This window comes from Lutra lutra, chromosome 16, assembly GCF_902655055.1.
Source record: "Lutra lutra chromosome 16, mLutLut1.2, whole genome shotgun sequence".
NCBI lineage: Eukaryota > Metazoa > Chordata > Mammalia > Carnivora > Mustelidae > Lutra > Lutra lutra.
The window spans coordinates 51,830,106-51,852,557 of NC_062293.1; the positions used below are offsets into that span (position 1 = coordinate 51,830,106).

General features: G+C 43.1%; 1 protein-coding gene across 3 annotated transcripts; it reads right to left on the reverse strand.

The window, feature by feature from the left end:
* Nucleotides 1-3,178: 3,178 nt before the first annotated feature.
* On the reverse strand, nucleotides 3,179-21,734 carry ZNF287 (zinc finger protein 287). Of its 3 annotated transcripts, none has more exons than XM_047707915.1 (6): nucleotides 21,493-21,734; nucleotides 19,913-20,390; nucleotides 19,162-19,262; nucleotides 15,949-16,075; nucleotides 15,401-15,487; nucleotides 3,179-7,323 (listed from the first exon to the last, which is right to left on the reverse strand). In XM_047707915.1, exons 2-6 carry the CDS (start codon nucleotides 20,313-20,315, stop codon nucleotides 5,756-5,758), a joined length of 2,286 nt encoding a protein of 761 aa, XP_047563871.1. In that variant the 5' UTR covers nucleotides 20,316-20,390; nucleotides 21,493-21,734; the 3' UTR covers nucleotides 3,179-5,755. The 3 variants fall into 3 exon arrangements, with proteins under 3 accessions (XP_047563871.1, XP_047563870.1, XP_047563872.1); XM_047707914.1 differs by having other exon boundaries at nucleotides 19,913-20,513; XM_047707916.1 differs by having other exon boundaries at nucleotides 21,669-21,695.
* Nucleotides 21,735-22,452: the final 718 nt, after the last annotated feature.

Sequence of the window (22,452 nt, forward strand, 5' to 3'; positions counted from 1 at the left end):
CATCTTGTAAAAACCCCAGACCTTTGACAGCTCTGCACAAGCAAAACATGTTTTTCTTTCTGAGAACAGAATCTTGATTATTGTGCAAAAGTTCCTGCAGGGTTGCCCTAATCAAACTGTGTGCCAGGTACTGTGTTTGGTAGAGGAGATACACAAGTGAGTACAATGTAGTGTCTCCCTTGTTAGGAGCATGTTCTTTAGTAGGAAAGATGGTCACTCTTCTGAAGGTCTTTAACGTTTATTTTTTTAAAGCAACCTCTTTCCCCAACGTGGGGTTCAAACTCAACTCTGCGATCGAGCTGCCTGCTTTACCAGGTGAGCCAGCCTTGTGCCCCTGTTCGTCCCAATCCAGATCCTTAGCGAGTCCTAGAGACTCACCTTCAAAATAGATCGTGTTGGGTCCCTTCTCACCACCTCTGCTGCCACAACCACCGTTTGTCCTCTGAGTCTCTGTGATAGCTTCCCGCTTCTGCCCTTGCTGCACTTGAGAACGCTGGAGTCACCTGGGGCACTGAAACACTGATGGCCAGTCTCCATCCCACGTAAAGAAATCAGTATCCCTTGAGGTGGTAATTTTAAAAGCTCCCAGGTCATTCCAGTTGCAGCTAAGAGTGAGACCCACTGCTGGTTGACAGTGAGAGGATACTGTAGGGTTTCAAGCAAATGGCGACAGTCAAATGCTCTACTTTACCTGTAGTGCCGTGTGGTGGCCTTAAATGTTTTCACGTGACGTCAGGAAGTGTGGAAGATGCACTGAGAGGGGTGAGATCAGGGCAGGGTGAACACTTACCTGGTTATGAAATAATCTGAGTAAGAGCGGATTAAAAGCCTGAAATGAGGTCGGGGCGGTGTGGATCTAGAAGAGATGGAACATTTCTAGAATACATGGAAAGTAAAACCAGTAGGACTGTAACTACAGGTGAAGACCAGAGTGGCCTCCAGCCTCCCTGCCAAAGTTACCATGAGTTGAAAAAAGGGTTTGGAGGTCAAAGTTCTGTTTTACATTAAAGCCCTGAAGGTACTTTTGAGATAGGTGATAGCATTGACTATATGGCTCTGAAAACTGGGAAAGATGTGGGTGGTAGACCACAGCTGAAGTGGGGGTAGACACGGGTGCATTCTTTGTTGGGCTGTTCTCATCTCAAAATTTGAGTGTAAGATGCTATATAGGAAAGGAGACAAAACAAACTTTCAGCGCTCTAATCTCGTCAAAATACATAATTTTATAAAGTCATAAAGTACATACTGTTTGTGCTCTGAATTTCCATTAGCGTTGATCTTACAGGAAGAATTCCACTAAGTGCTGGAGCCATGGTTCCAACCCTTACTCTGTCGCTGTAGGACTGTAGGACCTCAGGCAAGACACATCGACCTCGTGGGCATCACCTTCCCCGCCCACACAGAGGGCTGGGGACTCGTGCTGCTTGCAAGCTCACACACACGTTTATACATATCACTAGAGTGCACATGCTTGCCATTTTTAATGCCTGTAGTGCTCCAAGGGCCTAATAATTGTAGTGAAATATAGCCATGGAGAGAACAGAAATAGAGGACTAAGTACATCTGCAGGCACATGCAAGTGAATTGATACCAGAAGATACGGTTGAAGGATGAAACCTAACAGTCTTCAAGCTCTGAAGACCAAGTCTGGCAAGAAAAACTAGCACTTAGCTTTGCATGAAACAGACCCTCAGGATTCAAATTTAGATCAGAACCTGCTTTAAAGAATGTGATGGGAAAGATGGCATTAGCTTATAAATATGTAAATTACCAAGGCATGAAAGAGTTACAACATACTAGGTATCCTATATTAAGTTGCTGTCCTGCTATCTGATGAACCCACCTGCCAGATGAACTGACAAGCTCCCTTAAAATCTGCCGGCTTTGGGACAAGACCTCCTGTAGTTACACTTGCCTTCTAGTATACATTAACACTTCCGTCCTTCCCAGTTTAGCTCTATGCTTACCACAGCTTAAGTTGTGCTCCCCAGCTTGTCCCAGTACGTAATCACATCTCCCACAGAACTGTGTAACGGATGAAATGAGTGCAAAAGGCTGCCTTTGTGAGAACTTCAGTTGAGTGGTTCGAAAGACTCAAAGGCTGCTCACGAGTGACACCTCAGCAGCAACGGGCATGCCTTGTGCCCGGATCTTGGTTTCTAAACAGTTGCCTCTTTAACCAAAGATTCCTGGAGAAATGGCTCATTCCGGAGCTGGGGGCACTGACCCTGAGATATGGCAGAAGGAAATAAAGTCCTGAAAGACTAGACAAGAAGGACTGTCAAAGGATGGAAGAACTACTTGAAGGGTTCCAAGTGGCCAAGTTTGGGACCACGTGGGCAACAGAAACAATGGCCATAACTGATTTTTAATACATGGACTCACCTGTCATTACTGCCAATCACTTACTCTGAAAACTCTTAAGTAAAGGAAAAGAATTTAGGACTTTGCCTCTAGTGCATTCCCAGTTGATGACAGAAGGCTCTGCCGCATGGAAGTATTCATCAGTCAATGTAGAAAGAAAATTGCCTTTTTGCAAATCTTAATGAAACAGCTGATTCAGGATCATCACTGGATACTAAACCTATCAGGTAAAAGGCTGTTGGCAAACAGGTCTTCACACTGGGAAGATTGGATGGTTACCATGTCAACCGAGCCATCAGGTTTTACCTCGCCAGTAGTCAACCAAATGTTAATAAGACTTTGGATGTGAGGCGACACAAAATACATCTGTTAAACATGTTGAACCTGAAGCCAATCAGGGCTTTGGCCCTAAATGCTAGTTTGCAGAAACCACAGGGGATACAGGAACAAGAGAAACCACATACAAACCAATAGTTAAATCCTGAATTTGAGACATTCTACAGCTGACCTGCTATATTGGGAAAAAAACAAAAAGGTCCTGGAGAAAGTCTGAGGTGGGAGAGAGCTTGATGGATGAAACACATTAACAAGTAAACATAATGCGTGAAACCTGACAGCATCTACAGGGAGAATTTAAACATGGATGAAGCATTAGATATTTGAAAATTACTATTCTTTTTTTGGGGTATGTAATGGTATGTCGTTATGTGAAAAGCTGTCATTTTTATGAGAGGCATACTGAAATATCTAGGGTGAAATGTCATGTCTAACCTTACAATTGTTCAGTAAAAGGTTAAATTTTTAAAGCTAGGCGGTAGGTAAAGACGCTTTATTAACTTTTCTGTATATTTCAACACCTTTGTAAAAAAAAAAGTTGTGGAAAATAAGTCTACTAAATCCAAGTGGCTCAGACAACTGTAAAAGTGGGAAAAATACATGAAGATTGATGATTCTTTTTTTTTTTTTTACAAGGGCATCGGTTGCCTCAGTCTATCATCGGAAGACTTTAGGGATGCGTTATTTACATACAACTCACAAAGGCAGGAAATACAAATTAAAGCAAAGAAAGGCGCTAGGGACTGTGATACTCCACACATCCATGCCAGGAGGGGGGAAAAGTGTTGTGTGAGGTGTGAAGTGGCACCATAAATAAAAACTGCATCTTAAATACAGCGGTTATTGTCTAACACAAAAGTAACTATGGCATAAGCGTAACTTGACTATGCAACCCGAAGACAGTCTATGCTTCGTGAAGGATTCTGTGACATCGGGGTTAACTGATGTGAGGACAAGGGAAAGCAGTAACTTCTGAAGAAAACACTCAAGAAGAAAGCCTGGAAGATGGTAGAACCCCTGGTCTTGGCTTCAGCACCTGTTTTGCAGGATGTTTCTATCAACAGTAACATCCAAATGGAACCGTGTGCTCTGTATACTGATATCTATGGCACCAGAATGCGGACTTTTCATCCAGCTCAGGAAAACTTCCTGTGCAAAGATGTCCCGCAATTTAAGAATATTCCCCACATTAAGATGTGGAATTCTGACTCTTCAATTTAATGGTAGTTCCTAGTACCCAATAAATAACCACTCTTTGTTAGTGGTTTTGTGCATTTTGCACATGTACACAAAATAATTTTAAATTCAACTTCACTCTGAGTCCGTTAATTCTACCTTATTACTCACCTCTAACTTACCTACGTATTTCTTAGTTCAACAAACATATACTGACGGCTTCCCACACGCAAGGCACTGAAGAAACGAATTAAGAGGACGAAACCTCAGCTCTCAGAATGTGGTCTTACATTCTGACAGCGGAATGCTGTGGAGATTGAACGTAACAGTAATTGTACCTACTTCTGCTTGCATTTCTGCCAGTTTTCCTTTTAGGTTTAGGACCCCACAAACTTAGTTATTATTGTTCAATGATGACTGCATCAATGATAGTTTCTGCATCAATGCGTTTTCCAATGTTTCCTGACATTTTAAGACTAATCCCCATTTTTACTTATGAGAAAGTATCAATTCCAATTATTACTCTAAAATCAGTCACTTCATTTTTGGTTCCTTATCAACAGGCTAAATTTTGTCTCATCCAATTAGCCAGTCTTACTTAGATAAACCAAGTCTAACAACAGTTCATGAGCTAAGTCCCCTGTGTATCCTTTCTTCACGGCTAAGTCTTCACCCTTGATTTCTGCCCTCACCCACTTTCTGTAGTGAACTTTACGTCTATTTTCTATCACTGATCTTTTCCTCACACTCTGTAAATAGCTGTTTTCACTCCTTGTTTGTCTTGGAATGTGGGGGGGGGGGCACATCTGGCAACCCAGCTTAGTAGGCTTCTTATGCTCATTCCGTGACATGTCCTTTGTCATCTTTCACTACTTTAGGAAGCTTTCTGTTGCTTAAATTAGCTGTGGTTTTTAGCACAAGAAGCAGCCCTGAAAAGATCCAATTAGGAAGTCTGGGCCCTGAGCACAGTGTCTCAACAGAAATGGGCTTTCTGTGGTAAAACAGCCACAGGGAACCTTAAGTTATGAATTTAGGAGTCAGGTGACTTTTATTTTTTTTATTATTCAGGTGACTTTTATTTTTTTTATTATTAGATGTCAGGGACTTTTATTCTTATTTTTTCCTTCAGGCAGACAGATGTCAAAACCTAGTGAAACTAAGCCTGATGTTTTAAAGATAAATTTAAGGTTGGGTGTTTAACTTTTGCCTGTTTAACTAAATTTGTACAAATGCCTAAGGGCTATATATACATTAGTTTATCCTAACAGGTCAGCTTTCGGTAAGCTCTCTTCCTTGAATATTTCCATACTTAAAGGAAAATGTAATTGAACAGTTGTCACATAAAAATTAAGATGCTTTCCACTATATATATTTTGCAAACCTACTGGCTCCACATGGCAGTTATGGCATAACAGGAAAAGGGAAGGGAACCCTTTACATATTTAAGGCTTCAAAGCTGGGAAGCAATAAAGGCCTCAAAGCAGCTTTTTCAGTTATCCCAAGATGACTCACTAGTGTGAAATCCCTACTTGATGGAAGCTTTCCCCAGTTACATTCTTAAAGTCTCATTAAGAAGTACTTGAAATACACTAAGAGTCAATGAGTTACAGGTTTTTGAGTACTCTGACTTTTGCAGGGTTTCTTTCTGGCATGAATTACATTGATTTCAAGTAAAGGTGAAGAAGTGAATAAAGTTTTCTCTTTAAATTTCACATTCAATTTAAATAGCTTATATCCACATTACTAATTTTGATACTTCTGCTGAGCCACATCTAACACATATTGCACTTCTTTTGGGTTTCTTTTGAATCATGTTTTAACAAAGTACAAAATAAAATTTGAATGAACTGTAAGACCTAACTGAAGTTTCCTGTATCCATTAATTATGGTGTTTGGCACCTGTATGCACACGCTGGTGCTGAATGAGATTTGTACTCTGCGTGAAGGTTTTACCACATATACGGCATGCATAGGGCTTCTCTCCTGTGTGAATTCTCTGGTGTTGAATAAGGCATGTTCTCTGGCTAAAATCCTTATCACATTCATTGCATTTATAGGGCCTTTCTCCAGTATGAGTTCTCTGATGTTGATTAAGTGAGGAGGAATAAATAAAGGCTTTCCCACATTCATTACACTTATACGGCTTCTCTCCGGTGTGAATCCTTTGATGCTGAGTGAGGTTGGCACCCTGTCTGTATGCTTTCCCACATATATTGCATTTGAAGGGTTTTTCTCCATTGTGGATCCTTTGATGCTGAGTAAGGTGGACGCTCTGGCTGAACGCTTTCCCACACACACTGCATTTGTACGGTTTCTCCCCGGTATGAGTCCTGTGGTGTTGAGTAAGGTTTGCGCTCTGGCTGAAGGCTTTTCCACATATTTTACATATATAGGATTTCTCTCCCGTGTGAGTGGTCTGATGTTGAATAAGAGTTGAGGAATGAGCAAAGGCTTTCCCACATTCGTTACATTTGTAACACTTCTCTCCGGAATGAATTCTCTGATGTCGAATGAGGTAAGTACTCTGACTAAACACTTTCCAACACTCATTGCATTTATATGGTTTCTTTCCAGTATGTATTTTTTGATGTTGAAGAAGGTGTGTACTCTGACTGAAAGTCTTCCCACATTCGTTGCATATATAAGGTTTCTCACCAGTATGAACTCTCTGGTGATTAATCAGTGATGAACTGTGGCTGAAAGTTTTACCACATTCCAAGCATCGATATGGTTTCTCTCCAGTATGTGTCCTTTGATGTATAGTGAGGTGTGCACGCTGACTGAAGTCTTTGCCACAGTCATCACACTTATAGGGTTTCTCTCCAGTGTGAATTCTCTGGTGTATAGTAAGGTGGGCACGCTGGCTGAAGGCTTTACCACACTGGTGGCATTCGTATGGTTTTTCTCCAGTATGCATTCTCTGATGTGCAATAAGGGACGAGATGTGCCTAAACTCTTTCCCACATTCTTCACATTCATGAGATTTTTCTTTGGTATGGGTGCTTTGGTGTTTCACAAAGGATGGGTTTTTCCTAAACTTTTTCCCACACACGTTACATTTATAAGGCTTCTCTCCAGGATATATCTTTCTGTGTACAATACCATATGAAACATGATTGAAGGTTGCCCTGCCTTCATCATACATAGTTTTATTATCTGACTGGGTACCAAACTGAATAATTAGGTTTGAATGCTTTTCAAAAGTATTTCGATAGATATCATATTTACTGAGACACTCTTCCATAGGGTCATCTTCTTTTGAGATAACTGACTTCAAAGTTAAATTTCTTTCATTCGTGGGAATTTTCCTATAGGTATCTGATGCGTGCCTCTCAAATCTCTCATCGTAATCATATGGTTCTTCCAATTTGACAGTTTGAGTTCCAGTCTTTACGAGTGTAGAAGTATTTGTAACTGGAGTACACTCTTGGGCTTCTGTTTTCCATTCTGGGATAAAAAGAATATAGAACATAAAAAGTTTTCCTCTATTTGGAGAAGGAAACTGCCAAAACAGAAACAAAATACTGAACATGAATAAAATGCCTTAAAAGACTATGATTCTGACAACCTTTGACATGGTCCTTAAAGCTTGGGAAAAAAGGGGCTCCTGGGTGGCTCAGTCGGTTAAGTGTCTGGCTTTCAGCTTGGGTCACGATCCCAGGGTTCTGGGATCAGGCCCCACATTGGGCTCCCTGCTCGGCATGGAGTCTGCTTTTCCCTCTCCCTCTACCCTTCCCTCTCGAATCAAGCTCTGTCTCTCCCTCTCTCTCTCTGAAATAAATAAAATCTTTACCAAAAAAAAAAAAAAAAAAAAAAAAAAAAAAAAGTAAAAGAAAAAAGCTTGGGAAAAGAGAATATAGGGGCAGAAAACCAGAAGACTTAACTGCTGAAAAAGGATAGGCTCCTCACTACTCAACATGCACATAGATTAATAAAACAGGTTAAGTCAGGTGACTGGACTAAGAGATGTGAAAACAAGACTGTGGGATAACGTGGGATGACTTCATGGGTTGATTTGTATCAAGCAGACACTAACTCTCATTGACTCCTTCCAACCTACTCTGCACAATCCACATAATACTCCAAAAGCAATTTCAAGGAGTGCTCTCCATGCTTAAATATCTCTAGTAAATCTCTCATAATAATAGTTCTTAAAGTATTGTCCCCAGATGAGTAGCATAAACATCACTATCACCTGAGAATGTGGTAAATTATTGGTCCTCATCCAGACAAGCTGAATCAGGAACTTTGGGGGCTATGGAACCAGAAAAGATCCCAAATAGTCAAAGCATGTTAAAAAAGAAAACCAAAGCTGGTGGCATCACGATTCTGGATTCAAGCTCTATAATAAAGCCATTATCACCAAGACAGTATGGTAATGGCACAAAAAACAGACACACAGGTCAGTGGAACAGAACAGAGAACCCAGATATGGACCCTCAACCATGGCTGACTCTACGGTCAACTAATCTTCAACAAAGCAGGGAAGAATATCCAATGGGAAAAAACCAGTCTTTTCAACAAATGGTGCTGGGAAAATTGTTGGACAGCCACATCCAGAATGAAACTAGACCATTTTCTTGTACCACACTTGTACCAAGTCAAAATGGATAAAAGACCTAAGCATGCGACAGGAATCCATCAAAATCCTCTGTGATCTCGGCCGCGGCAACTTCTTGCTAGACATGTCTCCAAAGGCAAGGGAAACACAAACAAAAATGAACTATTGGGACTTCATCAAGATAAAAAGCTTTTGCACAGCAAAGGAAACAGTCGACAAAAATCAAGACAACCTGCAGAATAGCAAAAGATATTTGCAAATGTCTCACCAGATAAAGGGCTAGTCTTCAAGATTATAGAAAACATATCAAACTCAACTCCCACAAAACAAATAAACCAATCAAGAAGTGAGCACAAGACATGAAAAGACATTTCTCCAAAGACATATAAATGCCCAAAAGACATATGAAAAAATGCTCAACATCACTCAACATCAGGAAAATACAAATCAAAACCACAGTGAGATACCACCTCACACCAGTCAGAAGGGTTAAAATTAACCAGTCAGGAAAAAAGACAGGTGTTGGCAAGGATGTGGAGAAAGGGGAACCCTCCTACACTGTTGGTGGGAATGCAAACTGGTGTAGCCACTCTGGGAAACAGTATGGAAGTTCCTCAGAAAGTTAAAAACAGAGCTACCCTACCACCCAGTAAAATGCACTACTGGGTATTTTCCCAAAGGATACAAACGTAGTGATCTGAAAGGAGACACCACCCCAATGTTTATAGCAGCAATGTCCACAATAGCCAAACTAAGATGGAAAAAACCCAGATGTCCATTGACAGATGAATGGATAAAGAAGATATTTATATTTATAAAGATATATATTTATATACATATACACGCAAACACACACAATGGAGTATTACTCAGCCATCAGAAAAAAGAAATCTTACCACTTGCAATGAAGTCCAAGGAACTAGAGGGTATTATGGTAAGCAAAATCAGTCAATCAGAGAAAGACAATTACATGGTTTCACTCATATGTGGAATTTAAGAAACAAAACAGAATCACAGGGGAAGGGAGGGAAAAATAAAGTAAGGCAAAATCAGAGAGGGAGACAAACCATAAGAGACTCTTAGCTATAGGAAACAAACTGAGGGTTACGGGGATGGGGTAATTGGCTGATGGCCATTAAGGAGGGTACATGATTGGGGCGCCTGGGTGGCTCAGTGGGTTAAGCCGCTGCCTTCGGCTCAGGTCACGATCTCAGTGTCCTGGGATTGAGTCCCGCATTGGGCTCTCTGCTCAGCGGGGAGCCTGCTTCCCTCTCACTCTCTCTGCCTGCCTCTCTGCCTACTTGTGATCTCTCTCTGTCAAATAAATAAATAAAATCTAAAAAAAAAAAAAAAACTCTGAAACCGTTTAAAAAAAAAAAGGAGGGCACATGATGTAATGAGCACTGGGTGTTATATCCAACTGATGAATCACTGAACTCTACCTTTGAAACTTGTAATACACTATATGTTAATTAACTGAATTTAAATAAAATAAAATAAAGAAGAAACTTTGGGGGCACCTAGGTGGCTCAGTCAGTTAAGCTTTGGCTCAGGTCATGATCCCAGCGTCGGGTTCCCTGCACAGCAGGGAATCTGCTTCTCCTTCTCCCTCTGTTCCCCTATCGCCTACTCATGCTTGTGCTGTCTCTTAAATAAATAAAATCTTAAAAAAAAAAAAAAAAAGGAAACTTTGGAGATAGGGCTAAAGCAATCTGTTTTACAAAGCCCTTCAGGTGGTTTTGATGTTCACTGACATGTGAGCCCCATGGGCTTAAAAGAGAAAAGTTTAAAAAGTTCAAAATATCTCCACTTGATGTATTCAGTACCCCAATAATCCAGCTTTTCCTATTCTACTGTATCTTCTGCCAAATTTCATATTCAGCTTAAAAATGTAAAGTTAACCCTATAACTTCAAGCTACTTCCTCATAGCCTTCTATAGGTGCCATACAAATTCCAGACTTAAGCATTCTCTTTTTTGACAGAGAGAAAGCTGAGCAGAGCGAGGGAGAAGCAGACTCCCTGCTGAGCTAGGAGGCAGACCTGGGGCTCGATCCCAGGTCACTGAGCCAAAACCAAGAGTTGAATGCTCAACTGACTGAGCCACCCAGGCACCCCCAGATTTAGGCATTCTCTTAAGATAACTTATCTATCTGTTGAAAAGTGTATGGCCCAGCTCCTGTTTTTCTCTCTTTCTTAGAATCCTCAAGTACAGATTAGGCTGAATCACATGACCTTGGCTTTATGTAGTCAATATGGCTGAAATTTCAGCAGTCTCATGTGATTCAACCTAATGTAAAGTTGGAGCCAGGATAGTACTTGGCCTTATATTATTACTTCACAACTTTGTGTGTTTCTTGTATTTCCAACTTAGATGCAAACTCTGAGAATAGCCTGTGCCTCTTTTACATTTCTTTTACTTCAGAAAATGGCCCAAGACTCTAGATATGGTGGCCACTCAACTGAACTGGTAAAATAAATGACAATAATTTGTTGTTAAAAGGTGAACCAAATGAAAGCACACACATACACATAAAAGCAAAGCAAATAATAAAAAAATCCCTAACCTCAAATCTGGCTGCAAAGCAATCAAATATGTATTTATTCATGCCTATTGTATTTCCAGTATGATGGTTTAAAACAAATTTAAATTAGAATATCTTTCTCTCTTGAAATCCGGTTGAAAACACAGGACTTTTGAATATTATGAATTATGCAATGAAATATCAAATATAGAGTTTATAATATAGCAAAAATGGCACCAGATAGTTCAGAAATTTTCTAAGATGCAGATCCAAATATAAATCTTTTTAAATATATCCATTCCACAGAATCATATGTAGTGTTTTAAAGTGATAGCTGCCATTCATCAATAAAGTACTAGAGTAAGGGATAATGGAACACTAATAACTGGTAACAATAACTAGGTAGGTTTATGTATATTGACTTACTACTTTGACTCAGATATAAAAATCAGAGCTGACATTAGAAAATGCTTGGGTGGGGTGCCTGGGTGGCTCAGTGGATTAAGCCTCTGCCTTCAGCTCAGGTCATGACCAGAGTCCTGGGATCAAGCCCCACATCAGGCTCTCTGCTCAGCCGGGAGCCTACTTCCTTCTCTCTCTTTGCCTGCCTCTCTGACTACTTGTGATCTCTCTGTCAAATAAATAAACTCTTTAAAAAAAAAAAAAAGAAAAGAAAAAGAAAATGCTTGGGACTAATGTTAAATGAAAAAAGTAACATGGAAATGCACTGGAACTACACAAATATAATCAAAGAGCTAAGAAGATGATAGGTTTTTGTTTTTTTTAAGATTTTATTTATTCACTTGACAAAGACAGCACAAACAGGGAGAACTGCAGGTAGAGGGAGAAGCAGGCTCCCCGCCGAGCAGGGAGCCCGATGTGGGGTTCGATCCTAGGACCCTGAGATCATGACCTGAGCCGAAGGCAGAGGCTTAACCCACTGAGCCACCCAGGTGCCCAGATTATAGGTTTTTAAAAAATTCTTTTTTTTCCCCTTTCTTATTTATTTATTTGACACAAAGAGAGAGATCACAAGTAGGCAGAGCAGCAGGCAGAGAGAGAAGGGGAAGCAGGCTCTCCACTGAGCAGGGGGCCCGATCTGGGGCTCGATCCCAGGACCCTGAGATCATGACCTGAGCCGAAGGCAGAGGCTTAACCCACTGAGCCACCCAGGTGCCCCCAAAAATTATTTTCTAATTTTCAATATACTGTCTATATAACTCACTGTTATTTAGTACTAGAAATGTAGTTGTAATTTTTTGTTATTTTTATATAAGAAAAATATTTTTTTAAAGATTTTATTTATTTATTCGCTAGAGCACAAGTGGGGGGGTGGCGGGCAGAGTAAGAGGGAGAAGCAAACTCCCCACCAAGCAGGGAGCCCTACTCGGGGTTCAATCCCAGAACCCCAAGACCACAACCTGAGCCGAAGGCAGATGCCCAACCGACTAAGCCCACCCACCTGCCCCAAGAATTAGCTTTGCAAGTAGTATTACCCAAGTCTGGGACAACAGAGCCTGGAAAACAACAACCAAAACAAACCTGGTGGACTAATAACACACTGGATTTCGAAAAATCCCAAATGTCCATAGTGACATGTTCACATAAAAAATGAGGCGGGAGGAGAAAGAACTATTCTTTTTTTTTTTTTTTTTTAAGATTTTATTTATTTAGGAAGAACTACTCTTTTTTTTTTTTTTAAAAGATTATTTATTTATTTATTTATTTGACAGAGAGAGAGAGAGAGCAGGCAGAGAGGCAGGTAGAGAGAGAGGAGGAAGCAGGCTCCCTGCTGAGCAGAGAGCCCGATGCGGGGCTCGATCCCAGGACCCTGAGATCATGACCTGAGCCGAAGGCAGCGGCTTAACCCACTGAGCCACCCAGGCGCCCCGGAAGAACTACTCTTTACAGGAGAATGCTATTAATCCTTTAGAACTGATGACTGATTTAGAGAATCACTCAGCGATATAATAAAGCAAGACTGAAGAAAGGATGCTACAGGGGCGCCTGGGTGGCTCAGTGGGTTAAAGCCTCTGCCTTCGGCTCAGGTCATGATCCCAGAGTCCTGGGATCAAGCCCCGCATCGGGCTCTCTGCTCAGCGGGGAGCCTGCTTTCTCCTCTCTCTCCCTCTGCCTGCCTCTCTGCCTACTTGTGATCTCTGTCTGTCAAATAAATAAATAAATAAATCTTTAAAAAAAAAAAAAAAAAAAAAAAGAAAAGAAAGGATGCTACAAATCCTTAAAATAGTGCCAGGGAGTGGAATAGCCATGTGGCCTCTAAGTATCACTCCACAGATTACTTACTGACTATAAAGAAAAAAATGCACCTTTAAAATGGAGAGATCTGGTCAACAGCACCTTAACTAACATGAGTATCACCAGTGAGACAAATAGCAACGGACAGCACCCACTCATGGTGTCTTCTCGGTAAACATATTTCATCTGAATGTAAACATAAGGAAATCATCAAGCAAATCTAGATTGTGGGTCATTCTAAAAAAACCTGGCCTGGATCTTTCAGAAAATGTCAGAAGGGAAGTGGAAGGGAACAGAAGGGAAGGGGAAAGAAAAAAACAAAGTGTGTCTGTGTGTGCGTGTGTGTGGGTGTGAGTGCGTGTGTAAAGAGATAAGCAAAGGGGCGACTGGATGGCTCAATCGGTTATGCATCTGACTCCTGATGTTAGCTCTGGCCATCATCTCAGGATCGAGCCCCATGTCAGGCTCCGCACTCACTGGGGAATCTGCTTCAGATTCTCTCTCTCCCTCTGCCTCTGCCCCCACCCCCTCCTAAAAAGATATAAAGCAAAAGTGGCTAAATGATGGTAGCTTGTGGTTTCAGGTGTTCAATGTACTGATGCTGCAACTTTTTTATAGGTTTGAAGTTCTTATGAGGAAGGAAGAAAGGAAAGGGAACAACCAAAAAGCCCATCAATAAGGAACAGGTTCAATAAATTATGAGACACACAATAAAATGTGATGCAGATATTAAAAAAAGAGAACAAGGAAGCTCTTTATATCCTCATTTGAAACATTTCTCAAGATACGCTTTTACATAAACAAAAGCAAAGTAGAAAACTATATGTATCGTTTGCTACCATTTCTGTTAGGAAATGGAGGAAAAGGGGCACCTGGCTGGCTCAAGTCAGTAGAGAGTGTGACTCTTGATCTCAGGGTTAGGAGTTCTAGCCCTACAGTGTGGGTAGAGAGTACTAAAAAATATTAATAAAAAGTTTGCTAAAAAGGAGGAGAAAACATTTTTTCCCCAAGTGATAGAAAGCATCCCAAATATAGGATTTTTTTAAAGAAAAAAAAATTTGTATATATATGTTAAAGATTTCATTTATTTATTTGAGAGAGAGTAAGAGAGATCATGAGCAAGGGGGAGGAGCAGAGGGAGTAGCAGACTCCCTGCTGAGCAAGAAGCCCAACAGGTGCTCCCCAAACATCTTTTTTTTTTTTTTTAAGATTTTATTTATATATTTGAGAGAGACAGAATGACAGAGAGAAAACATAAGAGGAAAGAGGTCAGTGGGAGAAGCAGAATCCCTGGTGAGTAGGGAGCCTGATGTGGGACTCGATCCCGGGACTCCAGGATCGTGACCTGAGCCGAAGGCAGTTGATTAACCAACTGAGCCACCCAAGCGCCTCCCCAAAACATTTTTATATTGACTTTATATGCAAACAAAACTAAACAAAATACCTGAACAGAAACAATTAGGGGGCACCTGGGTGGCTCAGTGGGTTAAGGCCTCTGCCTTCGGCTCAGGTCATGGTCTCGGGGTCCTGGGATCGAGCCCCACATCAGGCTCTCCGCTCAGCGGGCAGCCTGCTTCCTCCTCTCTCCCTGCCTGCCTCTTGGACTACTTGTGATCTCTGTCTGTCAAATAAATAAAATCTTTAAAAAAAAAAAAAAAAAGAAAGAAACAACTAGAAACAAGCACCAGTGGTTGGGCTGAGAGATATAGGAACCAGGTGAATGAACTATATAGTAAGAGAACATTTTTGAGTGTTTTGAAGATATTTTTTCAAAATTAGAAAAGAAAATGAGTTAGGGAAGTGGAAGTTGGAGGCTACAGGGATTTGTTGGTAACAGAATAAAAGAAACTTACAAAGAAGAAGGTCTGAAACTTAAAATTTTAGGGACATTCACGCGTGCTTATAAAAGAGGGAGGAGACAACAGCACAGTGAAAGCGCCAAAGCTGGGAATGGGATCCAGGGGTCACAGGGAAGGATAAAAGGAGACACCGGGGAAAGGTGGAACAATGATGTTTGGAACTCTGTTCCTGAAGGTGGCCTCTGAGGAGGCAATGCCAAACAGCTTAGTGTTCCTGACAGGCTGGGATGTCTGCGGAGCGTGATCTGGCCATATTTAAATATATATATCTCACTGCACTTACACTCTTCAGTGCAGACAATCTCATAAACAGTTATTCTCTCACCTGGACTAGGGCCTTCTAAGATCTCTTTTATCACCATCCATGGTTCTTCCAGTAAGGGAATCACAGTTGGTCGGTACACCGTAAGTCCTGTTTCGGAGGAATATAAGGAGTTTTATCCTGGAGAGAAACAGTTGTTTGAATTTTACTGCCTAACTTCTACTTATCTGTGAGGACAGACGTCCACAGGAAAACAATGGTTTCATGTACATGATCTAGTGGGAGAATTAGGTCACTGTGCTTTTCAGTGCTACGATAAAATGTCCTGCTGCTCAGGAGGGTATGTGCACAGAGCTCATAGTAGGAGGAGATCACAGGAAAAGCAGGGAGCGGGCAAGGGGCAGTGTTGTGTGGAAGCCCTGGGAAGCTGCGTGTCATAGTTCTCAATGCTCCTTCACTTAGAAACTTTTTATTTGGCAAAAGGGAGAACACAGCGGTATCTATGCCCGAATGGAATGAGCAAACTCATCCCTAAGCCCCATTCTCAGCACTGTGCTGAGGAAAGAAAGATGGTGGATATGCTGGCAGCCGTGGGCATGGCGGATGCTTACCCAGAGAAACCATGTTCCAGTAGTTCTGTAATGTCACAGTCTTGTACAATTCCTTTTGTACGGGACGCATTATCTCCCAGTCCTCCTGGGTGATATCCACAGCCACATCTTTGAATGTCATTGACTCCTGAAACATCAAATACAACTTGGCTCAAGAACTGGCAGCAGGAGGATAGTGGTAACCCCAGGGACATGTGTGGTGGGGGAATCAGAGAATGTTGACCTGTAGCAAGAGCCTACAGGTTATCTAGTTAAGTTATGGATGAGCATACGTGAATGATCCTACAGGGAAGTCTGAAAACACAGAATTTATAATTACATTTTCAGCTGGCACAAGTGTATGTATGGATGGCTCCGTCTTAAAAGAGGGTTTACACAGATGACAGTTGAATGGCTATGCCTTTCAAGCTCTGCCTTAAGAAATCAGAGTGTTGGGGCGCCTGGGGGACTCAGTCGTTAAACATCTGCCTTCAGCTCAGGTCATGATTCCTGGGTTCTGGGATCGAGGGCCACACTGGGCTCCCTGCTCAGTGGAGAGACTGCTTCTCCCATTCCCTTCTCTTACCGCTGCCTACTTGTACTCTCTGTCAAAAAATAAATAAAATCTTAAAAAAAAAAAGAGAATTCAGAGTGTCATAATTTGAAATTTTAAGATATATTTGTGTGCTTTAGGATGAAATGCAGAGCCCCTCCTTCCTTTTTATTTATTTTTTTTAAAGTATGTTTCTTTTTTTTTTTTATAAAGATTTTATTTATTTCTTTGACAGACAGAGATCACAAGTAGGCAGAGAGGCAGGCAGAGAGAGAGGAAGGGAAGCAGGCTCCCCGCTGAGCAGAGAGCCCGATGCGGGACTCGATCCCAGGACCCTGAGATCACGACCTGAGCCGAAGGCAGCGGCTTAACCCACTGAGCCACCCAGGCGCCCACCCCTCCTTCCTTTTTAAAATAAAATTGGGGTGGGGGGCGCCTGGGTGGCTCAGTGGGTTAAGCCTCTACCTTTGGCTCATGTCATGATCCCAGGGTGCTGGGATCGAGCCCCGCATCGAGCCCTCTGCTCAGCAGGAAGCCTGCTTCCCTATCTCTTTCTGCCTGCCTCTCTGCCTGCTTGTGATCTCTGTCAAATAAATAAATAAAAAATCTTAATAAAAATAAAAATAAAATAAAATAAAATAAAATTGGGACTGAAATCCATACTGTTGAACTGTTACACTTTTAATATATCTCACAATCTGGTAAGGTAAGTATCCCTCTTTGCTCTTTTTCTTCCTTTTGTTAAAAAAAACTGATTCCTTTTCCATGTTTTTCAAATAAACTTTCTAAGTTCCTTATAAAAACTGTATTCACAATTACACTACTTATAATTTAGGGGGAACAGGCAATTTTACAAAACTCAAAGCTGCTTTCATGTCTTATAGTATGAAATAGGACATGGATGAACTACAAAATTTATACTATGCTTAGTCCTAGATATTTTAAATTTTGGGGGTGGGGAAAACTGTGCAGGGAACCTTTTATTTCATTTCATCATCTGTCTGGTTTTAGTGTGTATGTAAGAAAGTTACTAATTTTCTTTTTTTTTTTTAGAGACTATTTCTTTTTTTTTTAATATTTTATTTATTTATTTGACAGAGATCACAGGTAGGCAGAGAGGCAGGCAGAGAGAGAAGAAGGGAAGCAGGCTCCCTGCTGAGCAGAGAGCCCGATGTGGGGCTCGATCCCAGGACCCTGGGATCACGAACTGAGCCGAAGGCAGAGGCTTTAACCCACTGAGCCACCCAGGCGCCCCTAATTTTCTGTTTTTTAAAGTAAGCTCTATGTCCCACATGAGGTTCCGACTCATGACCCTGAGATCTAGAGTCACAAGCTCTACCAAGTGAGCCAGCCACCCCTAAAAGTGATTAATTTTCATATGCCATTTTCTGTAGTAATCACCTTACTCAAATTTTTTCCTATTATTTCCCAGTTCTTCCCTTCATTTTCCTAGGGTTTTCAGGTAAACAATCGTACTATCTATGAACAATAATTTTACTCTACCAATTTCAGATGTATATTTTTATAGCAAAATTTTCTCTTAAGGTGGCCTGACAGTGGGGCGCCTGGGTGGCTCAGTGGGTTAAGCCGCTGCCTTCGGCTCAGGTCATGATCTCGGAGACCTGGGATCGAGCCCCGCATCGGGATCTCTGCTCGGCAGGGAGCCTGCTTCCTCCTCTCTCTCTGCCTGCCTCTCTGCCTGCTTGTGATTTCTCTTTGTCAAATGAATAAATAAAATCTTTAAAAAAAAAAAAAAAAAAAAAAAAAAAAGGTGGCCTGACAGAACACAGACTTATGATCAACATAACACCAGAAAATACTGGCCTTTTTTTTTTTTTTTTTAAAGATTTTATTTATTTGAGAGAGAGGTAGCGAGAGAGAGCATGAGCGAGGAGAAGGTCAGAGGGAGAAGCAGACTCCCCGTGGAGCTGGGAGCCTGATGTGGGACTCGATCCCAGGACTCTGGGACCATGACCTGAGCCGAAGGCAGTCGTCCAACCAACTGAGCCACCCAGGTGTCCCCAAAATACTGGCCTTTAATTACTTGTTAATGAGAAAAATAATTTTAGCAACTATTGCTTACTGATGGTTTATTGTAATCCAGGCTAACTACAAGTCTTGTAATGTTTAATCCTCACAATCTAAGAGGTAAGTTCTATTTATTAGAGTTTAATCACTCAGGCTAAGTGTGGTCAAGTATCTTGCCCCAAATCATAGGTTCTGATTAACCTTTAGGCAATGTTGCTGCCTTAAAATCAAAACAGTGAGGAAAGGAGTATCAGGGGAAGGCAACAGGGGCTTATTTCTTATAAAGAGAGTCACTTATCTTAACAGGCCAAGCTGGATTTAAAGAGAGGAACAGATGCTTAAGTCCTAGATTGGGCTTTCAGTGGGGACAGAAGTTACAGGGCCAGGACATAAAACGTCCTCACACAAACACCTCCAAGAAGCCATTTAAAAATCACAGAAAAGGGTCACCTGGGTGGCTCAGTGGGTTAAGCCTCTGCCTTCGGTTCAGGTCATGATCTAAGGGTCCTGGGATCGAGCCGCGCATCAAGCTCTCTGCTCAGCGGGAAGCCTGTTTCCCACCCACCTCTGCCTCTCTGCCTACTTGTGATCTCTGCCAAATAAATAAATAAAATCTTAAAAAAAAAAAAATCACAGAAAAAACTAACACTTACTTTGGTCACCAAGTCATTTAACCACCCTGCCTGGAAAGCAGGTCTTCCTTTGGAGTCTTCCTCTGGGGTCTCTTGGGGAAGGGCAGTGTTCTGAGGAACAGCTGGGGAAGGGAGACCATGATGGAGATTAGTCCTATTTGAACAGTCTAGGAAACTTAACCAAATAGATGCCTATACTTCCCTAAAGTGAGAAATGAGAAAGAAACAAAAAACAGCACCCCTACTTTAAAGAATCAGAGGGAAGGACCTGTGAGGCTTGTCCCCTAAGACATCAATGCAGGTTTCAAAAACAAGTCTGTTCTGGGACTGCTAAGGATATGCACCAAATTCCCAATTTTCTACTACATCTTCATGCGATGTAAATCGTGTGTGCTGTCTCTTAATAAGGAAATATGCTCTGGACCCTCTCCTACTTTTTTGGAAGCATGTTATTGTAAAATCCAATTCACAAAGCACATGGCTTACTGACAGAATGGTTCAAACCTCTGCAGGTAAAATTCCCAACGGCTCACACTGGGGTAACTGAGTTGCGTTTCGTCATTGTTTTAGGACACTAGACAACGTGTGCTTGGTCCCAAGCAGTCTGGAAGGGGCACACCATGCAGGATGGGGTTCCATGTTAAAGCCCATTCTCGACTCACTGCCCTTTGCTCTCCCCAGTTTCTTTAAAGGGTTGCTCTGTGATATGCTGGTTGACTTCTCTAACCCTAACCACCCAGGATTCCTCCCCTTTCTGCCTTGTGATTCTCACCTTCCTCTTCTAGAATCTGAGTCAAATCCTCTACCAGCGTCACCACTTCCTCACTGCTCTCTGGGTATTGGGACTTCACCCAAGTCCTAACCTCCCCAGGCAGGATGGTCAGGAACTGCTCCAGCACCAGCAGCTCCAAAATTTGTTCCTTTGAGTGAATCTCAGGTCTCAGCCATTTAAGGCAGAGCTCTCGGAGCTGATTCAATGCCTTTCGAGGACCAGCTAGGTCTGGGTATGGAAAATTCCTAAAATTCTGTCGACAGGTCTCAGTGTCACGCAAGATTCTTGAAGCAAGGGTTTCCTTCGCAATGTTGTGGGGTCCACTTTGAGCCTTGTCTGGCTTCCACATGAGAAGGACTTGGGCACGTGAAGAACTGGTCATCCTCTTGCACGAGGCCAACATCGCTACAGGTGGGAAAGTCAATCTGGCAATATTCTTTATATCTCCAGTAGTGAGCCAAATCCTTGAAGTCTCATGCTAGAACCACAAAGACATTATATCAAGGGCTGCTGCAGCCAAGGGCAGAACAGGGTCAAGGTAGAGTTAGCAGCCTTAGTTACAAATTCTGAGCCCAGAACTTGCAGGGATGGTTAAGAGACCCTGAAACACAAGAACAGACCATGAAGTCAAGAATTCTGGTGCTCTCTGCTATCCACATGCACGAACAGAAACAGCCTGCTCAAGTGTTCACAGGTAAACACACATAGACTTTACCTGGGTCTTCCTTCCCTACCTCCTCAGACTTGTGAGATAAATGCAATCTGCTGGGGACAGGGGTCGGGAGGGCTATCAAAAAGGGTCACAGAAGCAAAGCCCCGAAGCATGAGCAAAACAACAGATCAAACTTATAACTTGTTGAAACAGAAATTAAACTTTTCCGGGGGTCGTGGGGCGGGGGGGGGGAGCTTCAGTATTTTTGCGATGTCACAGAAGCTGTAAAGGACCGCACTGGCTCTCAACAACAGGGCATACCTGTAGGTACTTGGAACAACCTGGGAGGAGAATCCTTCCCAGGTTCCCAAGGAAACTGCCAAGGAAAAAAGGGCGGACATGTACTTGCTTTAGATGTTAATGCCAGCACATTCTAGCTTCTCACTATCAGAGGGCTGGAGAGACAAGCCGGTTGGACTGGGGAAAAGTAGGAGGTTGATGTGCCTTGAAGCCCTTTGAAACGCTTCTACAGGAGACAATTCCTCACGAGTAAATTTGAAACCAGGATTCCCGAAGAAAACCTCAGAACAGGCCTGACCCGGCGACCTGACACCACCTGTCCTCGGGCTCCAGCTCTGAGCCCTCCTCAGGTTCAGTCGTGTAACCGAAGCCAACAGTTTACAGGCTCTGCAGAGGATATGCGCCAGCCCCGCCCGCCGCCTCCCCTGCCCGGTCGGGTCTCCCCAACTCCCCTTCAGCCGGACGGTCGCGGGCAGCGGCGGAGCGGGGACCCGGCCCGCCACCGCAGCCAACACCCCGTGCTCGCCTTTTCCGCAGGCCGCGAGCGCGGACGCCGCGCGGGAACCGGCTGGGGCTCCGGCCTGACCGCGCGGACACTCGCCCCCGGCGGCGCCCTCGACATCATTACCTGTCGCGGGGGCCGGGCGGACGCGCAGCCCGAGCGGCCGGAGAGGCCCGGGGCAACAATGGCGGCGGGGGCGCGGGCGCCTGCGTGGCGAGCTCAGCCCCGCGCTGCAGAGGGGTCTCTGGCTCCGCCACTTCCCTAACCGGGAAAGCACGACGTGTCTCGGCCAGGAGCCGCACCTTCCAGCCCGGTCCTGAGGAGCCTGGCCCTGCACGAACCGCGCCTCAGCTCCACCGCGACCTCGCCTCAGCCCCACTGCGCATGTGCGCAAGGGGAACGCTGCGCGCCCGCTGAGCCAATCGGAAGGCGCGTCCCGGCCCTCCCTCCCGCCGGAGCCTCATTCCTTGGACCTGTCTCCATGGTAACCTCCTCCACCCATCACTGAGACTTGCTCGTTAGCCCGCAAGGTTCTAAGGGAACTTTAAAGTTTCCCTGGCCAGAAGCGGGTCTGGAAGATGACTGGGAGGTCGGGCAGCTACTAGCATCTGGGCGAGGAGGATGCGGATGGGCGGCGGTTAAAGTTCCACCCTAATTAACCAGAGAAAACCTGGTGCCACGGGGCGCCTGGGTGGCTCAGTCGTTAAGTGTCTGCTTAAGCGTCTGCCTTCGGCTCAGGTCATGATCTCAGGATGCTGCCAGGATCGAGCCCCACATCTGGCTTCCGGGAAGCCTGTTTCTCCCTCTCCCACTCCCCCTGCTTGTGTTACTTCTCTTGCTGTGTCTGTCAAATAAAAGTATAAAATCTTAGAAAAAATAGAAAAGAAAAGAAAAGCTGGTGCCAGAGTTCTAGAGGAAGGAGGGGCAGGGAAGATGTGGGTCCAAAGGCAGAACACCCCAAAGTGTATTTTTGAGCCTTACCGTGCATATACATCCACTATGAAAGGTTCTGAGTCCCTCCTAGGAATTGGATTCGGACTTGGAAAAGGGTTAACATCCAACAGCATGCTGTTTACAGAAACACAG